The sequence below is a fragment of the Struthio camelus genome, chromosome 1, assembly GCF_040807025.1.
Source record: "Struthio camelus isolate bStrCam1 chromosome 1, bStrCam1.hap1, whole genome shotgun sequence".
Classification (NCBI taxonomy): Eukaryota; Metazoa; Chordata; class Aves; order Struthioniformes; family Struthionidae; genus Struthio; species Struthio camelus.
In genome coordinates, this window is record NC_090942.1 from 41,148,919 (window position 1) to 41,169,829 (window position 20,911).

Genomic DNA, 20,911 nt, shown 5'->3' on the forward strand with positions numbered 1-20,911 from the left:
CTCTGGCCTGGGGTCCTCCCGAAAGCCCGTAGCTGGAGTCCTGGTAGCCGTCTCTGCAAACAGGCCGCTTGCAAACCTCGAGCAAGCCACGCACGAAGCCGGGACGGCCGAGCAGGGGCTTTGCACAGCCCGAGGGGGCACCCGGCTGGGCCTCAGCGGTGGTTGGAGATGCGGCAGAGCTGGTGCAAGGACTGGGGTGCGCTGGGGGCGGAGGGGATCATGTAGTCACCCAGCCCCAAGAGGAAACATGAGAAACACGTGTGCAAAGGTGCAATATTTGCCAGACTTTCATATTCCCTGCACCCTGCTTTGATTTGCAGAAAGGGAAAGAAAGTGGGCATGCCTGGGGCCTGCAGCATCTCCTGGACCGCTCACTCCCCCAGGGAGACTTGCTAGCTGAAATCAGTGGCAGAAAAATTTTCCCTGACGTTGATGTCAAGGAGTTTGGGGTTAGGTCAGTTTTACCTCCAGAAATCTTCTGGGCATAAAACTATTTCTTTTTTCTTTTTGTCTGACATACCTGTAGTGATTTACAGGCCGTGTTTTAACGATCGGGCAGCTGATACATGGCTGTGTGGTGGGAGCTAGCTGCAGTGTTAACTGTGTCTCAGAGCAAGATGGATCGCGAATTGTTTCTTCCTTCCGTTCTGCCGTTGTAGTGACGCACAGACTTTTTTCATTTCACTGTTCTTTCCTTCTTAAGTACCCTTTCTCCAGGCATGCAAATACATACATATTGTGTGGTAAATGTTTACCAAAGTCATCATTAGTCTCTGTTCACGCGCACTGAGCTGTCTCACTCAATAATTAGCTTTATAATGATCTAAGACGTTCTGTACCAACTTGAATTCCTCCTCGTTATATTGTTCCTCTGTCACTCCAGTCTAGCTTCCTAAGTTGCATTTTCAAGTTGGTTTTACTGATAGCCAAAATGAAAAGGTAAAATGCCAAATTAATTTGTTTTACGTTTATTTTGCGAAGGCTTATTAAAATTGATTTTCTTATTTGATGTACGCTCTGTGCTTCACTAAATAACCTTGAAGACTATGTTGCCAAATCAAACATTACTATTAGTAATATTAATTATGTAACTCAGAAGAGTTCTGACAGTTTGGCCCTCTCCATTTAAATAAAGCCTATTGTACTCTGTGCAATCTGAAAAAAAAAATGTAAGAAGTGCTGCAGCCCTTTGGACAATGAAGGGTTTACTTTCCCTTTCAAGAGAGTGCATTTCTGGCAGTTGTACCGTATTAAAATCTGTTCTGTCCTTGGGTGAGGAAGAGGAGGGCTGGCAGCACAGCTAGTTTTAATAACTTCTTTCAGATAGGGTTTTTAGTTGGACCATAACTCCCTTATGTCCCAGGGAAGTAAGAATTTCTTTGTCAGGCAGCTGAAGTGCTGCATGCAGGGGCTAGCTGCTATGCGCAAAGGTTGCACAGCAAAGCAATGGCCAAGCTGGACATGAGATGCAGGAATCCTGATTCATCAGTCCCTATGCCAGCTGCTAGACTGATTCCTCGTGCTTTGTCACTTGCCAAAAATATCTGTAACAAGATGCCTGGCCTGGGGTGGGATTCAGCGCTTGTTCACATCAACTGCCCCGTTAATGCTAACGCTCCAGCAAAGCTGGCTCTGCAGACTTGGATATGCGATTGGAAGCGACTGCGTTTGCTTCCACGTCCACCTCGCATACTGGATGCTAGTTTGGCTTTTAAACGGCAGTTTGCTATGCTAGCCAGGGTGGCACTTACGGCCTCCTAGGGAACGGGGACAGCAGTTCCCTGCCTTGCCCCACTTGGTTTGCCCCTTGCCGTGCATCTGAACAATGCCTTCGCATTTTGAACTAATTCTCTCTGAACTGCAGGCGCTGCATAACTCATACTTTTGCCTCTTATTTCTTCCCTAAACATCTGTCACTGTTTATCTGGATGGTTTAAACTCTTTATGTTCGATTTATTAGTCTCGCTGAGAATTACCTCCAGCTTTGTGTGGAAATGTACTCGGTGGTGGAAACAGCTGCCAGCAGTAGGGCTCCCCCAGCTCCTCGCACGATGGTTTTCATTACTGGGATAGGGAGGACAAGGCGATTTCCAGCACTGTTTCAGAGGGTGGGATTTGATGACCTGCCGTTTTCCTGGAAAGAGGCAGCAGGCTCATCTAGCACACACTAGCCTAAGCTCTTTTATCATCTAAGTTTTGAGTGAAGACATCTTTAAGGCTGACTCAGAGGCACATGCCGTTGGCAAGCCCCTTTCCTTGGCTACCTGTGTGAAAGAGCTGCCCTTCCCCTTTCTTGCTCTTCTTACCACAGCGCTGGGGCCTGTGCCCTACCCCCTGGAGGCTATGTAGTGGTCTTAAATGTAGAGACAAGTCAGATAGCATGAGAGTAGGCCTGTTTTGGATGCACTGTGGCAGTAACGCTGGCTATTTGTAGACCTTCTTTCTGTAAGAAGACAGCTAATGTTGCAATGTGTGCATTATATTTCTAATGAATTTTAGCACCAGAATTTAAGTCTTGTGCTGTGAGATTCACTTTCTCTAATCTGACCCCTAGGGCAAGTCTAGGCCCTTTGTAGCCAGTGGAGAGAGACAGTCACTTTCCAGCGGTGTTTTATCTTATCCTACGGCAGGAGTCTTCAGCACTAGATGACCCACCGGAGATCCATATAGTTCTCATAGGAGACCTATAGAGGGAGACACGAATGACACATAACTTTTGGATGTCTAAAATTAGAAAAGATGAATCCCACCCATGAAGCTCCAGGGAAATGTCTCACATGTGCCCAATGTCTTACCTTAATGCAGATTAACTAATGAGCTGCTATCTTTTTTGTATCATCCGCCCTTACTTTTGTGACTAGCGCTGGGTTTGTCCTTTGGCTAAACCACTTGCTCCAAGATCCCATCTTGCCTAAATCCCATATATTATACAGTGGATGCTGACATGGACGGTTACCTGGGACATTGGTAAGGTCACACCAACTTGTGTGGCAAATTAGATGGGCGGCAATGTCCAGGGAAAAACTTAATTTTAATACTTAATTGTGAGTATCAAGTTGGAGGCTAAAGGGCTATTCATTTCTTCTGGCTAAAGGTCATTGCACAAGCAGCCTTTAAAGTTCAGTTACTTACTTCAAGGCTCATATACCACCCAAATCTGTCTGTGTGTCTGCTGTAGAACTTTAAGATGCGCCACTATTTTGTATAACATCTTGCATGCCATCTGTTTTTCACATCGCTTTCCTCAGTTGCATAATTTAATTACTGAGATAAGTACCAGAGAAGAAAAGAAGAAGTGGGGATGCAGATAAGGGAAATTTGTTTATGAAGTCTCTGCAACAAATTCTGCCTTTCTGTGTGCATATACAAGCTATGAAGTGGTGTTGCAGAAGCAAAGTGGGCCTGATCACACTAACAAAACCCTCAGCTTCCTCATCTCCCTGGAGGAGGTGTACACAAGTAACAGGAAACGGAGTCCTGCTGTGCTGAGGTTTCATGCCTGTGGTGTAGCAGAGGGCATAAACCCATACCCATCATTCTCCTGCTTTCCAGACTTTTTCTTTCCCTACTTCTCTTTTCCTCTCTTCCTTGAGGCTGGTTCCCAGACATTGTTCATACTTGCATATATGAGAAGGGCAATTTCCCTCCCCCCTTCCCCCCCCTCCCCGGCCAACCACTTTTTTCCAAATCCATAATTCCTGTTCCTTGTAAGACAGAGGTAGCAAGCTGGGGATTGAGCTGGGCTTGATTCTCCTTTTCTGGAGGTGGCTTGGTGGGACTTGTGAGTGGCAGGTCAGACCCTGCCAGAGCAAATAGACTGGGGAAGTGGGGAAGGGCTCTGAGAAGTAAGAAGCGTGAGGTGTAATCACCCATGCCCTGCCATCACTTGTGTCAGATAGTGAAGAAAGATTAAATAAAAGATGTCACTACAAAGTTGGTGGAGGTATTTGGTGGTTTCCCCCTTCTTCCTAGTTTCCTTCTCATCCCAGCATGTATATACGCCCCAATTTTTCCCCAGAAAAATGAATGTCTCTTCTCTAGACAAGAACAAGAGCAGTAGAAGTTCGCTCACCATATTTTCTGACTTTTCCCCTTTTTCTCTCATGGACCCAGTACAAAATGTTTAGGTCTAATCATCCCACCAAAGCAAAGAGAAATCCATGCTCAAGAATGTGGTTTAATCAAGGATCTGATAGTTTTCCCACCTACTCAGGCTAATCACCCATAACATACTTGACAGCAGTATTTCCTTCTACTTTTTTTCTCCTCCATTTTTGCCATTGAAATTCTAAGCATTTTTGATGCAAGTATTTCAACCACCTAGAGAGCTCCCAGAGGAGCGCTTGGGGGCGTTGATTGTTCACCAGAATGTTTACAGAAAATTTGTCACAGTCTGGCCAGATCTAATTGGCATGATGTGTAAGAAGCAGGCTCCTCGGATATTTTTAGTGCTCTCCAACCTTTCTAGCACAGATCTGTAGGGCATTAATTAATTCCAGTTGTCTGCCAGTTAATTCTCTCAAAGTTAGACTCTCACAAATAATTTGGCTCCAGGTGACTTTTAGATACCTTGATAAGATAACTGGGTGCTGGCATTTATCATGCTTGGTGTCTTGCATATCTTTTCTGAGCTGTTTGATGCTTTGGACGTTATATAACTCTTTATTACCTTTGCAAGCACCCATCTTTTTTCTTAACAACGGTTTCATTACTGTTACTTTAGTCAGTGACAGGCAAGAGAAATGCCCCCAATTAACATATGGACCTTTCCGTATCTGTCCTTTATTTGCATAACATTTTCCTTTCCTTGCCAAGCGGCGTGGAGCATTCTGACCACTTTCACTTTATTTTTTGCATCTAATTATTTCTACTCTGTATTTTTACAGCATAGCTCAGTTCCTACCAAATCTGTCCTGGTAGCCTTACTACATGCCAGCTGGTGTGTGTTTCATTTTCCAGACAGCAAAAAGGCTTTCATATCCATAATGCTACGAGTCTCTTTGTTTATGTCAGGTTTCTTTACTTTCTGTAGGATGGAGAACAAAACTGAAGGGTCTTCTTTCTTTTCTGGCTATGCTAGAGCCTCAAACCCAGTCCAGGCAAAGACCAGACACATTAGGCCCATGTATCCAGGGAAGCAGGAAAGACCTTGGCATTATAGTGGAAATAAATAGATTTTTAAAAATTCTAATAGCGAATTTGCGAAGTGGAAACAATTTTCATAACTTTGCATCTTCAAATAGAGGTGTAACAGACAGCAGTGGGACAATGTAAGCAAATATCATTGAAATATATCTGTTTCCCCACTGGTGGGTGTGGGGTTGTGGGTGTGTGTGTGTGTGTGCACGTATGTGTGTGCACGCACGCCAAGGACAGGGAAGTAATTGCTAAGGAGTAATTCCTAAGGAGCATTCCTTGCTGATTATGTCTTTTTGCCAGCTAATGTAGGGATCTAGTGCTATCACCCTGTTGAGCCACCCAGCTTGGTTGCTTTCCTCTGCGAAGAGGCCTCCAGCACCGTTCTTCCCTAACACTTTCATACTCTGACGACTAGTGACAGTGCTTTGGCTGCAGATCTCTCGTACTTACCAATTGCAGGCCAGAAGGAAGCACGGCCTGAGGAATATGCTGAACTAGTGAAAGGAGTGGACTTGAGTCTTAGTTTAGTGACAGGCTTTTGAGTGTGCATCCCAAGGACATAGTTCAGAGTCAAAGCTGTTGTTCTGAAAGCACCAACAAGCTCCAGCAGAGCGCCGAGGGACATAGACCCCTCAGGTATCCCCACCTTAAGATTAAAAACCTTTCACAGATATCCAAAAGATGTTTATAACTCTAGAATCACCTCCATTTGGCTGGGTGGAGTAGCTCAACATCTAGTCCATCCCCAAACGTGATTGGGAACCACGGGTAGTGTGCAGATCATTTAAGAGCATAGAGGTGTACATTAGGCACTGTAGATATCTGCTAAGGTGACTGCTCTGTCAATCTAAGCATCTTCTTTATCTCTGATGAAAAACAAACACTTCTGGGGTGTGATTCTTCTCATCTACTTTGGCTGTCTGCTTGGGGATGAGCAACCATCGCTACATTGACCATAAAGGCAACCTTGAATGATTAGCCCAGATAGACATCACTGTACTGCAAATGTTTGTATGCGATCAGATGTAACTGCTCTTGGTGTTCGTCCATCCTCTAAGGTCAATGAACTTCTCCAGAAGGTACTCTGTATCTGAGATGCTAGAGGTGACTGCTACAACAGATTTGAGAGGATGGCAGGAGATAGGATTAAGTAGTGGTTTGGACTGTGCCTATTGAGTGCTGTGGGTTAACCCTATATATGACATGTGCAATTCAGTGGTATGTAGAAGCCTGGCTCCCGCTTCCAGGGGCAAAGGGATTGTTTCTGAGCTGCTGGAAATGCTGCAGCAATCCTACTAGAAAGCAGAGAAAAGGACTTAATGGATGTACTTTGCTCTCCACATGAAGGAGGATCTGACTTAAGTCAAATTTATGTTCTTGGTAACTCAGTGAAGAGTCTTTATGGAGACATTACATTTGCCAGATCACCAGCTTTTTCCTCTCCAGGTTTTGGGCTTCTGCAGGAGGACACTTGTGGGCATCGCTCAGCACAATTCTCTAGTTTTAAGGCTTAGTGGAAAATAGCCCAGCCAAGCCAGGTATGGGGAGAAAAGTATCCATGAGCGCTGACATGTCACACAGGGGTAGGGAGCCACCTCACCCCAGAGTGGCTCACTCAGTTCACCTCTTTCTGCCTATGCCCAGCCTTTTAGAGCAAGCACTGCATCATCCCCTTATCCCCTCTGTGCAATGAGTGAGCTGTGGGAGCAGAAACACAGGCCCCTTCTTGTCCTGAGCGGATCCAAATTGCAGCTTTTTGGTGGCACCTAGCTTCCAGGTCGTGTGGCCTCACTGCAGCTGGGTGGAGCAGGAAAACCCTTTCTCTGGACTTGGCCTTTACCCTCTGTAAAAAGCAGCTGTTCCAGGTGTCCGCTGTAATCTTGGTGCATAAGCAGGTCTGGGTGCTCAAGCACCAAAGGCAAGCAAGGACATGGAGCGTAACTTGGCAGGAGTTTTGGCACGAGCGTGAGGAAGAGCATGTACCAAAATCTCTGGCCCAGTTGTCTCAGCATTTGCCAGTGACACTTGGTGCCCAGCACATGGCTGCTGCGCGAGGCTTCAGTTGTCACCTCCTTGGCCCAGCTGAGGGTCCTGGCAGCAGCCTCATGCTTGCAGCCCTCCCAAGCGCACAAACTGGGCACCTCTTCCCCGAGGGCCCAGGGATGGAGGTGCCCAACAGAGCAGGTGAGCTGGGCCCACCGGGCACCCACAGGTGGAGCTGATGCTGCCTTCTCTGAGGTCTCCTCCCCACCAAGGGGTCTGGGTCTCCCACAAGCACCCGCTGCACCCAGAGGGGCCAGACCGGTGCATCACTCCTCTGAGCCATTTTGCTTCCCTCTGGGGGCCTGCAAATGGGTCTGGGGATGGGCTGATCTAGCCCCTTTAATCTTCCCACACTCAGGCCTTGCCTTGGAGCCCCTTAGAGTTTTCTGTGCTTTTCTTTTCACTTTTTTTTTTTTTGGTCTCTTCTGTTGTTTTCCCCTGGAAGCGCTGTGCTCAGAGCGGGGCTGGCGGAGCCGGCGCGTCCCTGCTCTGCCACCCGGCAGTGCTTCCCGTGTGCCCCCGCGCGCGGCCCCATCGCGCAGGGCGTGCGGCTGGTCCTCGTCACGCTCGCGTCCCCCTCCTCGCTGGAAGGAAGGCGCGGGACCCGCAGGGGCCGAGGCCCTTGGCGCCTGGCTCAGCCTGGCTCTGAAAGCAAAAGACGTGAATTGCTTTCAGCCCGTCTCCTTTACAGGTTTTCTAAGAGGGCTCAGAGCTGGCTTGGTCCAGGGAAGCGAGAAACAGCCCCGGTGATGCCGTAGGTTACCATCCCTTTCCCGGACAAGTGCCGCGTCGAGAAAAGCCCTTCTGCGCTAGAGCAATACTAAGCCAGCCGGCAGGAAATGCCCAAGAGAGCAGTGCAGCGAAAGATGTGCACAGCCCGAGGCGCGGCGGCCCTGGCTCTCGCAGCGCTGACTTGGGGCAGGAGGGAGAGGGCGGACGGGGGTCCGGGCCGGCAGGGCAGGAGGCTCCCAGTGACAGCCCTGCCCCAAGACCTCCGTGTGCGTTTTGCATTAATCCCTGGCTAAAAGTCCCTCTCTCTCTCGCTCGGTGGCTCCGCGGTCAATAAAGCGGAGCCGCCGCGGTCGCGCCGGTGGCGGCAGCGCTGCCTCCCTCCCGGCACTGGCCCGGGCGCGCGGAGCCTGTCGGCACCGGCAGGAGGAAAAGCGTGTCTGGCTTTTGCAGTTTTTCTGAAATGCAACCTTTTTTTTCACAGTTTCATTGGAACGGTTTGTCTCTTTTTCCCCTTAATATTGCTTTTTTTTTTTTTTTTTTTTTTTTGCCCAAGCCAAAAGTGGAATCTTAAATAAGTGGTGTGCAAAGACTTGGGTAGTTAGTTACACTTGAAATTTTCCCTGTATTATTTCTGACAGATTGGTATTGCCGCATAGTGCCTGACATAAGATGTGTGACACTAGCAGCTATTTCAAGGTTTAGGAAACCAGCTGATTGTGGACTGGGACTGGGCAGAAAAGTAGAATTATTTTTGAGCATTGAGACAAGAAATTACTTAATAGAATATCCATCCAAAAGCCAGCTCGCAGGCATCAAGCCCAGGTTAAAAAAAACAGGTCCACTTTATAGAAACTACCAGGGTTAAAAACTTGATTCTGACAATATTTTAACAGAAACCGCTGTGTCTCAGTAAAGTAGAAGTGCTGAAAATCCTCTGTGTTTCAGTTTCCTTGCTGTACTTTGGAAAAAGATTTGTACTTAGTCTTATCTGCAATGCGATAGCCACGTTTCTCCTGTGTGGAGATACTAATTGTACATTATTTTACCTTTGTTACTGCTCTTCTGGGCTGGCTTCGGGATGGAGTAGGGCTAAGAGGTAAGCGCTTATATCACAAAGAGAAAATCCAGCAGCTCCCTCGCAGCCTTCAATACACACCCCCTCAGTGAATAACTCCAGAGTACAAAAAAATAACCTAATAAATCAGTGTTCCTTTTAAATAAACAGAATTAACTTGTCCTAAACATTTCGGATGACAAATAAGGAATAACCGAGACACACAGTGCTGGCAATAAGCACGCGACTGCCTGAGCACACAAAACCCACAAGAATGCTAATGGTTTTTAAGCGCTGTGGGGAGGGGGAGGGGAAGAAATATATTCGTTAAAAAGCCCGGTTCAGCTCCTCGGGTGGTAGACAGTGATGCGGCGCCTCTGCAGACTTAACTGGTACAGCCGCCTTGCGAAAGGTCTCCAAAAGAACAGGCACCCAAGTTCCTCAGATATGCCATTGTTTCAAATACGCATCGTATAACTCGGACAGTATTTTGTTTATTGGAGGACCAGGGCGGAGAGGTGGGGAAGCCGCAGGAACAAGAGCATCACTCTGCGCGGGCCAGCGGGCAGCGGCAGAGCCTCCTCTCCGCCAACAGGCTGAGGCGGCTGCTGATGAATTTGTTGGTCTCTGAAGACCGTCTCACTTGAAATCAAACTCACTTCTGACCTTTTCTCCGAGCAGCAGGACAACGAACTGTAACGCAACTGTAGTCAAACAGCACACGAGGACATTCCTTTTTTTTAAATGACTGTTTTATTCAAGAACTATTTATAAAAATGTGTAAAATACACTCAAATATATTTGCTTTGTTGACTGCAGCTAAAAATATAAAAATAGACTTAACAAATGCATAAATTAAATTGACAATAGTAGCACAATTTGGTGTTCACCCAGCATTTGTTAGGAACACAAATGTAATAATTATATAGCATTTGAGAATGGAATATGTACTGAAGATGTTTTTCAGTTGCTTTACTCCAGGCACAGGCAAAATATTAATGGCTAGCCATATTTCAAAAGCTTTTTTTCCTCCCCCCCATCTTTACTATAACATACTGCCCTTCTAGAGAGCAATCTGTATTTAGCTAGTTGATTTACAGCATTTCTTTAGCTTGCAAATAAATTCAACCAAATCTTGCATATCAATTTACCAGCATCACTGACGCTGTATGTGCCTGAACTCCACAGTATTTGCTAAATTTAGCTACTCCCTAGTCGCCAGTAATTCCTACCAGTCTTAAAAAAAGTCCTAGTCTGCGTCAGCTATTGATCTGCGAGGTCATTAATAACAGACCACTTTGCTTTGGCCACGGTGGTGCTACCAACAGGTCAGGAGTTTGACTTTGCCAGCTGGAGAGGGATAGTTGAGGGCGTTGGGTCCACGGTGAGCTGCCTAAATACAGCGGTGCACGCACAGCTTTTATTCAAAGTTGCAGCCTCCTGGGACATCAGGTCCCAGAGCGCACAGCTCAAGCGCCAGGAAATCTGTGACAGAGCCGCCAGGGAAGTGGTTGTCATTTAATATTGCATTTTAATCACACAAAACTGTATGGCTGAATGAGATAACGAATAAACGTAAGCACCCGACATGCCACTCCTGGGTTGTGAAGCGGCAGCTGCTGTAGGCTGCATCTTTGAACGTCAGGCGCGTTTCTCCAACCTGTGACCCTGGGAGGAGATGCTAATATAGTGATTAGATGGTTATTGTCCTCATCGCCTCAGCCCACATAGGCTGAGGAGCATGGCTAAGTGCTGATGTACTCCTATCTGTCTAGTATTTAACTTTTCGATTTCTAAGTCAAAGCATAGATACCAGTATACAATACATAATATAGACATAGAGCTCACACGTTTTGTTTTCTCTGTCCTACAACAGAAAGGAAATTCATAATATATCATGGCATAAAATAATATTTCTGGCAATATTAGGCACGCATATAAGCTGTATAAATAACTATAGCAGCAGAGAAAAACGTATAAAGTTGCACTTTTATGACATCTTCACAGTATGCCTATTTCTCTCACCCACTTTTGTGTTTCGTTAGTAACAAAAAATATCATTTATCAACCCCAGCTATGCAAAATTTTTTTTTTCTTCTACAATCGGTAGTGGATCTTGTAATTGTATTGCACAGATTAAAAACATTAATTACAATTTTTTCATTATTAAATAACTTTCATTACAAAAATTTGAATTAACCTAAAAGCCCAACCCTGTAAGTGCTTCAGAAGTTGAATGATATTTTCAAGCTTTTTTCATGTTGACTTTCATTGAAGTACGCAGGCAGCTTCATGGACAACGCCGAGAAGTCTGCATGTGCAGAGAGTCACAGGACTGGGCTCCAATTGTGCAAATCTTAGCTTATGGATCAGCAATAACACTAGCCTTGCTTTGTAACATTATTATTGGGAAATATCAAGAAGGGAATCCTGAACATCATTCGCAGACATTCAAAATAGAAATATCCTCTTCAGCGGAGGATGATTTTTTCTTAAGAGTAGTCTTTGTTCAATACACAGGCTCCTTCAAGTCCATTCTTGTTACATTAACAATTTCCCATCGGTCCTGTTATTCAGCTTAGAGGCACAGTAAATATAATTAATTATAGTGATAAGTAGGTGTCTTATATTAAAAAAAATGCTACATAGATACTTGTTATTTATTCTCAGTGGATTTACACTGGTTTCATATGACCAGAAGTGGGTAGAAAGCAGAACCAGAACAACAATGTGTGCGTACAGTCTCATATGTGACCTAGCTAGGCAGAGACGTAAAGCTGTTCGGGAGCATCGTGTCAGGGTGTTTAAGGTCGTTGGTTGCATTACTAAGTGACGAGGAGGAAGACACTTATGAACTATGTCCATTTTTAGCTGAGCGAAAAGATGAAAATGGCTGTCTGCTACAACTCCATTTTGGGTGCAGATTTGTGAAGTCTGTAGGGGCAGAGGAGGGAGCTGAGAAACAATGTTAAAATAAAAGAGTAGAACCATGTGTGTCCTTCTGAAAATGATGAACGCCATACGCACATCATATACAACCACTGACTTTTGCCCTCAGATCACATATTACTGAGCGAGTTCCATTTCCCTCAGCATAAAAAATAACCCAGTAATATACAGTGCTAGATAATTTATAGAGTACATTTGGTATATCTTCACAGTGTAATTGCACTACTGGTAACTAACGTGGTGATTTTTATTCCTCAGCTATTGCTGCGAAAAGAAATGACTAAGCGCAGTGCATGTAACACAGTGACCATATGCACAATACCCTAAGTTCAGCTGCTATTGCTAGAGTAAAAGACCTGAAGCTGCCACCCTTGTTTGTCCTTCCTTGCTAACCTAGTTTATCTAGCAAAAAGAACAAAGGAAAAAAGGGCCTGCAAGAAAACTTGCACATTTTGTGGTTTTGCCTAGCCTTCCCTATGTGAGAATGGCTTCCACTGTAATGCCATCCCCTTCTTCTTCAGATCTCATTAAGGGATTGTGGTGAATCTTGAGGTTTATGTGGGGGCAAGAGGGATGTACAAGAGGCATGAGCAGTGTTTTCATACAGAGACATCCAAAACGTTAACTGAGCCTACAGGTTCTGAGCAGCTGTGAAAGCTGATATCAAGGTTGGCTTTTGAGACATCTGAGGATATTTGGTCAGGAATGGAGGAGACTCCACTGGAATATGGAGGAAGAGGGATAGCCTACTCTCTTTACTTCTCTCTAATAAAACTTGACCGACAAGGATGCACGCGTGCCTGCTGGCTCTCTTTCGGAAAAATTTGAAGAAAACTATGTCAGATCAGCCCTGCAAATGTCTTCATCCATTGTCACGCAGGTGTTTCTAAAGCAAGGAGAGCATAGCTCCAATAAGCTATGGTGAAATCACAGTGGTCTTGGCCCAGTAGCCACAGTAGTCATAACTTAGGCACTTAATTTAGGTGTATTGGTTGGTTCTCTGAAGGCCTTCAGAAACATTTATTTCTCTTCACAATAAAAGTGGAATTTAGGCACTTGCCTTCTGCAGCAGGCCAAGTTTTCTTTCAGTAAAAAATGAGTAGACAGGAAAAAGCAGAACTACTGAGCCCTTCCTTCTTCCTGTGATGGAGGTGAACTGTGTGATGCTTCTTTTTTATTCATTTGAAGAGATCTTTATAAAGAAAAAGAAGAGCAGAATGGAGTGTTCAAATCACAGTCCCTGGAGTAGAAGCCTTGCTGCAGAGGAAAGAGGCTGTGTCTAATTGCCTTGGCTGAATACCTGGAGGTGCTCTCGGATCATATTTCTTGCTAAGCATTAGATGTTTTGAGTGCATCCAATGATTAGCACAGCCCTGCAAGCCTACATCCCTTGGGTTATAGATGGGCCTTTTCCTATTCCATCTATGGTTGTGGTGATCATGTCAGGCAAAATTCAAGCTGAGGAGTCTTTCTGTGGGGATGTGCTGGGACCATTCCTGGAAGAGCAAAAGCATGTGGGATTTGGAGGAGATCTGCAGTTGGGCTGAGACGAGGGCTTTACCCTGCAGCAGGCTGTGATGAAGGGAGTGTGCTCCCAAGCACAGTATCAATACAGGCAGAATGACCAAGGAACAGCTCGGCTGCAAGCAGCTTAAGGCTGAAGCCAATTGTGTAAACTCTAGGATATATGTCTTTATAAATCTTTATTTCCTTAATATGCTTGTAATCTTTCTATTTTTTAAGCTGCCATGGTACGGGATTTTTTTTTAAATGAGCAATAGAGGTTGCCAGAGTTTGTATCCTCACAGATCTGTTCATCTGAACATATGAGGCATTTCCTTGAACTTCTTTCATATTATAACTGTACTCAAATAAAAACATGCAGACACAGGCTGTGGTCTGATTCTGCTCTCTTAAACCAGTGTAAAGAAACCAGAAAGTGACCTGTGTCCCCTCAAAGCATGCGTGTGGGGAAAGGCCTTACTAAACTTCACGGCAGCATGTGTTGTTTGATATTTTTCTACTACGTCATATTAGACTGAAACAATTGCTTTTAGTGAGGTGGACCCTGTTTTATTTGGCTGTTGATGAGTTCTGTAAAAAGTATGTCATAGTATTATGGATTTCACCCTTTTTGGTGAGATCACAAGCAGTAAGTTTAAAGTGTAGAGTAGCATTGTAATTCCTATACAGGACTACCGTTCCCTTGCTTAATAGTAGCTTATTTCATATCACAAACACTGAAGTAGGAAGGAAAAAAAAAAAAAAAGGCTCTCCTTATACCAGTCTTCCTGTGTGTTACGTGCCAGTACATAACCTGTCCCAAACTCAGCAGTCCTGTTAGCCATACAGTTTAAAATATTAAAATAGTTTACGTAGAACAGTGTATAAAAACTGTGATAAGAAAATAATAGCATTATCTGAAGCTTAATATTATTATAAACATTATAGAAAAAATACATATTTACATAATGCCAAAATACAATTATATACATTAATATCTATTACATTTAAATTATAGATCTTTAAAAAAATCACCAGACCAATAAATTATACACAGTTTCAATAGAAAGGTCTGGCACCTTTCTAGTGCATGAAATACATATATTAAAAAAACCAAACAAAACCCCTAGTTAACAAATGTGGTCACAAAAGTAGATGTCTGTAACATTCTTAGTGCCTTGAATAAACAGCATCTGAAAGCAAGGAAAACTGAAATTAGAAAAAAAAAAAAAAAGGTGGCTTTACTTTAATCTCTGCCAGGTGACTATAGTGCTCTGAAAGGGGAGTGTGTGTCAGCAGCGCTGACTGGTGATTGACATGACAACTAAAGAGCAGACCCCAACTCTACTTTTGCTAGCAGCCCTGACTTGTACAGCTCTGGTTATTTCATCCCTTGGCCTCTTCCAAGTCTGCTCTACCTGTTGATAACAACTCTCATTTCTAAGGCTAGATCAAGAAAATTATTTTGATCCCTCATCATATTACCTAGGTTCCCAATATCCAGCTTTGAGGACCTCCTGAGATCCTGCTTCCAAGCCTGAAAGCTTCTACAGCCTTTGGGGATCAGCTCTACCAAGTGATGCAGCCCACCTCTGCTTACAGCTTCTCCTGACTCGTCCTCTCGCCATGGGAACAGGGGGTGGCAGGCAGTGCCAGGCTTGCCACTCCTGCCCCTGGCAGCTCAGGGCAGGGATAGGTGAGGGTGAGGTGATGACTACCGTTCCTGGAAGGCATCTTCCCCTGCTGTTCAGCCCCTCTTCAGCAACAGCAGCTACTCCAGCTTTCCAGGGCTTTGGCTTAGGCCAGCAGTGCTATAACATTTTGAAAGACTAACTCCTGCTAGGAACATCCAACAATTAGATGTTTAGGACACTCTTCAGGGAAACAGCAGACCTCTATTCAATACTGGCTGTAAGGAGACTCATGGGCTATCTCCATGACTAGGTTCAAGAGCACTTCTCAAAGCCTAGGACAGGGCACGTGGCCTGGCTGTGCTTCCAGTGCCAACTGGGCCGGCTGGAATCTCCTTTTCTCTACAGCCACAGGAAAAAAAGACTTGCACTACATCCTGGAGCTGTAATGCGCTCCAACAGGTCATTCAGGACTGTGGTGCCCCAAAGATGTAACTGAGATGTGGCCACAATGGCTTCCTCTGCTCTCCCCTTGGAAATAAGACCAGGCTTCCTGGGCATCATTATTTCAAGTTCTACACGTACAGGGAGCCTGAGTACCAAACAGGATGAGGGTTTTCAGGCAGCAAGGCAGGCTCTACAACACTAAAGTCTCTTTGTGAGTATAGCTTTAAATTCCTATCCCTAAGGGACTGCATACAGGCTAGGAAAAAAGGCCTATAAAGGATAGAGAGTTGCAGGAGGAGGAAAGACTACACACTTGGACACCTACATAATCCACTTAAAGCAGGCGGAAAGTCTCCTAAGGCTCCCTATACAGTCAAGAGAAAATGAAGGTGATTCAGGACAAAAATCTAACTCCGTCAATGACAGAAGAGATCAGGGAGCCCAGCCAGTGGCCTCAGTATGCTTAAAGGTGAATGGTGTAAACACTGGTGAGGTAAATGAGGAAGCCAATATTTTGACAGGAAAGGGGTTCAGTTTCCCTAACAGTATAGGGATCATGAATTTTGATACAGGGAGAGCATGGAGGTAAGATAAGAGCAGGAATAAATGTTATTCTGACTGGTAGTGGAAGAATTAAAGCTAGAGGTGCGGAAATTTGGTGGGGAAGTCCCTTGAGAGGAAGATGAAGTTGCAAGAGTGACAAGAACAGAGCAGTGAGGAAACAAAGCCCCCTCAATTAAATTGTCCGTGAGTTATTACATTTAAAATGTTTTACAATTTGATAAACTTGCACTTACCTCTGTGATATTCTGGATTCACATTTTCATATATTGGAAACAAGGGATTTTCTTGTTCACTGCGTAGTTTTCTGGCTCTTAACACATCTCTCACACATTGATGCAAATACACATACTGACACTGCAAAATAGGTTGTAATTTTTTTTTTAAGTCACACTGGGAAATTCTGTAATTTTATTTGCTTTACTGTGAAAAATGATTCCAGGCTAACTCCCTCGCACTGAAATAAGGGTGGTATTTAAAATGAATACATGCTTCTAGAATTAATCTCTTGTTCACACTGGTAACATAGTTATCTTTTTCATGATGGTGCATACAAGAAGTATTTCTTTCTACAAAATAAGCTACTTTATTCTTTACTAAATATCATCTGCTCTTAGAAATTTACAAATATAAATGAATATAGTATATTTTGACTGCTCATGTCATGACCGGAAGCTATATCAATTGTAAGGCATAATTTGACACAATGCTGCGTTGAGTAGCTACTACTATTGACATGCTTTGATATAACATAATAGAATAAATATGAATATGTTCAGGGAAGCACATAGAAGACGTGCTAAATAATTTCCTGATTTCTTTTTCTAAAAAATATTTTCCATAGAATTAGATCAAAATATATAAAAATTTCACAGAACTTTGGTGAACCAGAATCTTCTGGAGAAAGCAGTATCTTTTGATCCAATATAAGTTATAAAACTGCCTTTGACTCTATGGGGAATGACACACTGTTCTTTCTGAAGAGTGCCTTTCAGAAGAGAGCTAAAATGACATTTACAACCATGAATGTTGGGAGGGTCAGCATGATGTTATCAATGTACCAAACTGCCTTTATAGAATAGATTGCTAAATCCCCATGCTTTGCTATGCATTATGGGTCATGAAACAGGTGATTAGCATTTTGAGATGAGTGTAGCATGGTACCCGTAAATTAGCCTGGGCAAGTGAACATTTTTGTATATCAAGGTGTATCTTGTTCATATTATTTTATCTCTCAGTCGTAATTTCTCCAATAAGCATATTCACTTCCTCCACCACATCTTCTAATCATTTTTCACAGGAAATTCAGTTTTTGCTCTGTGCACTTTCCTCTAGTGTTCTAGCTCTAGAAGAGGCCTGCCGTTCCGCACATATAGCTGCTGTCTCTTTAGACGAAAGACAGATCCAAATCAGAAAAACTGTATACAGATGCAACCCACAGCTCTGATTAATAAGCCTTGCTGAGAGTAGAGCAGCTCACTGGCTGTGCCCTGACACAGCTACATGGTCACTAGGCATGATGTGGCGTAAGTAGGGTGAGCATGGGTGAGCCGCAAAAGCGTTCTGTCAAACTGTCTCTGGGATGCTGCTTGTGAATTTGTGGGCAGGACTGGTTACAACAGGGATTTGAGCAGGGCTTGAACCAGGGCTGCTTTCAGGCAAAAGCGCACGTAGTGCTGGTAGTGGGATGCTACTCGCTATTGCTTGGGTCTGGCTGCCTTTGGAGTTGTATCTCATGTCAAGGTGATGCCAAAGATGGGTTTCATATCACGTAACTCTGGTTGTCTATAAGCTTGGCGTCAAATCTAGGCTCTCAAAGCAGTTGATAAAGAGGCAAGAAAATGCCTTTTTTCCAGTACTCAGATAGGAGTTTAGGCTTGGGGAAAAAAGCCACCCTCCTGAGAAGCCTGTCTGCCTTTGCTGACTACGGCTGGCGGGGAACGCAGAGGGTGAGATGGATCCGTCTGGGATGCCCAGACCAGGCTGAGAACCTGTCTCACCTCAGAGAGGAGGTTTTCTGTGATTAAGACAATTCCAGGAAATCTCTCTCTTCTACACTCCCTATGGCGCCTCTCTTTATACCCGTGTGTGACTTTTACATCTATCAGGAAGCTCAGCCACTGATGTTTTTGTTTCCAAATTGCAACAAAGAGCTCCATTAGTATCAAGCTACAGACAGACCCATCAAACCTATTCTAATTCCTCTATTAACAGTTCACAGGGAAAACGTACAGACTGTCTCCACAACTCTCCCTTGTTAAATCATCTCCTAAGTGTTTAGCTGCTATTAGCTTAAAGTGATTTTCTTACACTTTTAAAAGCACAGAAAAAATCCCAAACATTTACTTTTTCTGTACTGCTAGAACATATGTGCTTTCCTCTGCATAATGTATTAGGAGAAGACTGATCAACTTTTCCAGTATCATTAATGAAAGATGAACAGAGCAGCTCAATAAAAAAAGAACTGCAAAGCCACAAGGTCAGTGTTGGAGTTTTAAAATTATAAACATTTAAATAACTCTTTCTGCCTGTCATTCCTTTTTCCTTTTATGTCTATCTATTGGTCACTGTGAGGGTGACAGAGCATTGGAACAGCTTGCCCAGAGAGGTAGTGGAGTCTCCTTCCCCGGAGATATTCAAAACCCGTCTGGATGTGATCCTGGGAAATATGCTTTAGGTGACCCTGCTTGAGCAGGGAGGTTGGACTAGATGATCTCCAGAGGTCCCTTCCAACCTAAACAATTCTGTGATTCTGTGATTCTGTCTGTTTTAGGGTTGCCTTCCAAGCCCATCCCCAATGGAGATATCTCTTTTTAGAGCTCGTTTAGTGGACATTTCACTAACAGCACAATGCGCTGTTAAATGTCTTCTGCATTACACTGCCAGGTTGATTGCGATCCAGTGCTAGTGGGAGAAATCTACAGAAAGCATAGCTACCTCTTGCTAGTGTTTGGACCTTCTGTATGAGAACCAATAACAACAATCCTGAAGTAGAGATTCTCACAGAGCTAAAAATACATCTAACCTGTATTCCACAGTGGAATAACTGCGAAGTGCTTTGCGAGCCTTAAGGTGAGAGACTGTTATTTAGTGCAGCTGGTGTTGCTCTGTACTGTAGGCTATCCAGAACTTACCTCTGTCTGAACCATGTGAACTCGGTGAAGCCTTAAATCATACACTGCTGCATAAATGTCAACAGTGTCCTTTGAATCCAGCTGCTGCAGAATTCGGTCCAGTGCAATGAATGTGCCAGTCCTTCCAACACCAGCACTGGGGGGAAAAAAAAAACCCACCTAAAAGTTTTACAAAGAGATGGATCAAAGCTTTCACTATCTTCATGTGATACTTCTGCAAAGTGCAGATCTCCAGGGTGAGAAGCTCACTGTTCATATGGCATCTCTGGGATTTCGAGCTCTTTACAGTGGAATTTGTTTTGGGAAAAGGAAAGGACAGTCATGGTGGAGCCATGGAAGAGGTACCTCTGCTACTGCCTATCCTGCTTTCTGGTTTGGATCAGCTTAGGCTGAGATACACTGAAGACTGCATCTGACTATAAGTGACTTTTAAGTTTCCATTTCTTTCCAGAGGTGAACCTGTAGGCTTGATTCTATAAGGTAATTTGGCAAGTGTCTTACAAAAGGGCAGCCAAGGCAGAGTCTTGCCAACTTTTTAATGCCCCAAAGCCCCCAGCAGCTGAAATGCTGGGAGGTGGGGTAGGGGGACAGAAAGAAGGGGAAGAGGAAAGCTGGCAAGCCAGTGATAGTCTGACATATTGCATCACAGCATGATGTACAGGCAGACACAGGTAGAGTCATGTAACATACATGCCTCAGCCTACGTAACAGATGGAGGGGTCAGATGCTACATTCAGGTAATACCAGTAAGTATATGGCTTTATTAGAAGATATACACAGCATCACGCTGCACTGTCTTTCTCACTCTGCAACCCTATGGCAGCTGCAGATGGACAGTGGATCACAGATCAGGCAGTCCCTGATTGTGCCCTTTGTGTGTGCATGCATAGGGGTAGGTCACAGAGCAGAGGAAAAGCTGCAGCCCTGTGACTGCTAGAAATGGCAAAACAGCATGGGCGCATAAGCAGGCATTAAGGACAGGGAGTCTCAGTCAGAATGGGGGAAAGGACAAATCTGCCAGCTGGCCTCAACATCCACAGGTAGCCAGATTCATCCCTTGGTATATCTTACCTTTACAGAATTCCCTCCTGTGATTCAGATGTTGGGCCATAGCCAGCAGCACAAAGGCAATTTAGGAATGCAAAAGAGAGATGAGCCACTCCTGAAGTGGCAACTCTTGACACTTTCAGTGTCCTCTGATGGTCCCTCAGAGACACAATGGTTCCCTGAGAACCATTTTTGGGGCATTTCCAGGGTGAGATTGTGAGCAAGTGCATTTGCCTTGGGAATTGCTGCTCTGATGTACCTGGAGGCTCAAACCCACTGGCTGTCTCTCACGTCCTGTGGCTGTCCATGGCCTAACAGATACAAATACTGGAGACCTCCTAGGGGTATGCACAAAGGCTCTGTGCCGCTAAGATATTGCTGCTGCACATACCTGCAGTGCACGATACTTGGTCCCGTGTCTGGGGTCCTGTTGATATAATCCCTTACAGTTCTGACAAACTGGATCAGAGACTGGGTGGTCTCTGGCACACCATGATCTGGCCACACAGTGTAGTGGAAGTGACGAATGAGCCTTGTTGAGTCAAGCTGCTCTTCCTGTCGGGACATAGAAGTGTGAGTTATCAGAACAACCAAGAAAGGAGGATGCACACACACCACAGGCACCTTCAGAGTGAATGCTACTCTACTGCAGCTGCCACCAAAGATGAGCT

The 20,911-nt window shown here is 44.5% G+C and overlaps 1 protein-coding gene across 4 annotated transcripts in view; it reads right to left on the reverse strand.

Annotated features, from left to right (window-relative positions):
* Window positions 1–9,712: 9,712 nt before the first annotated feature.
* PTPRB (protein tyrosine phosphatase receptor type B) overlaps window positions 9,713–20,911 on the reverse strand; it is a 69,693-nt gene continuing 58,494 nt past the window's right edge. For 2 of the 4 annotated variants that reach the window (XM_068935592.1, XM_068935609.1), the window contains 4 exons: window positions 20,632–20,795; window positions 19,194–19,329; window positions 16,296–16,416; window positions 9,713–14,629 (listed from right to left, as the gene is read on the reverse strand). In XM_068935592.1, coding sequence (XP_068791693.1) covers window positions 14,547–14,629; window positions 16,296–16,416; window positions 19,194–19,329; window positions 20,632–20,795 — 504 coding nt within the window. In that variant the 3' untranslated portion in view covers window positions 9,713–14,546. The remainder of the gene's footprint in view (window positions 14,630–16,295; window positions 16,417–19,193; window positions 19,330–20,631; window positions 20,796–20,911) is intronic. The other 2 variants (XM_009669591.2, XM_068935600.1) reach the window with 2 other exon arrangements.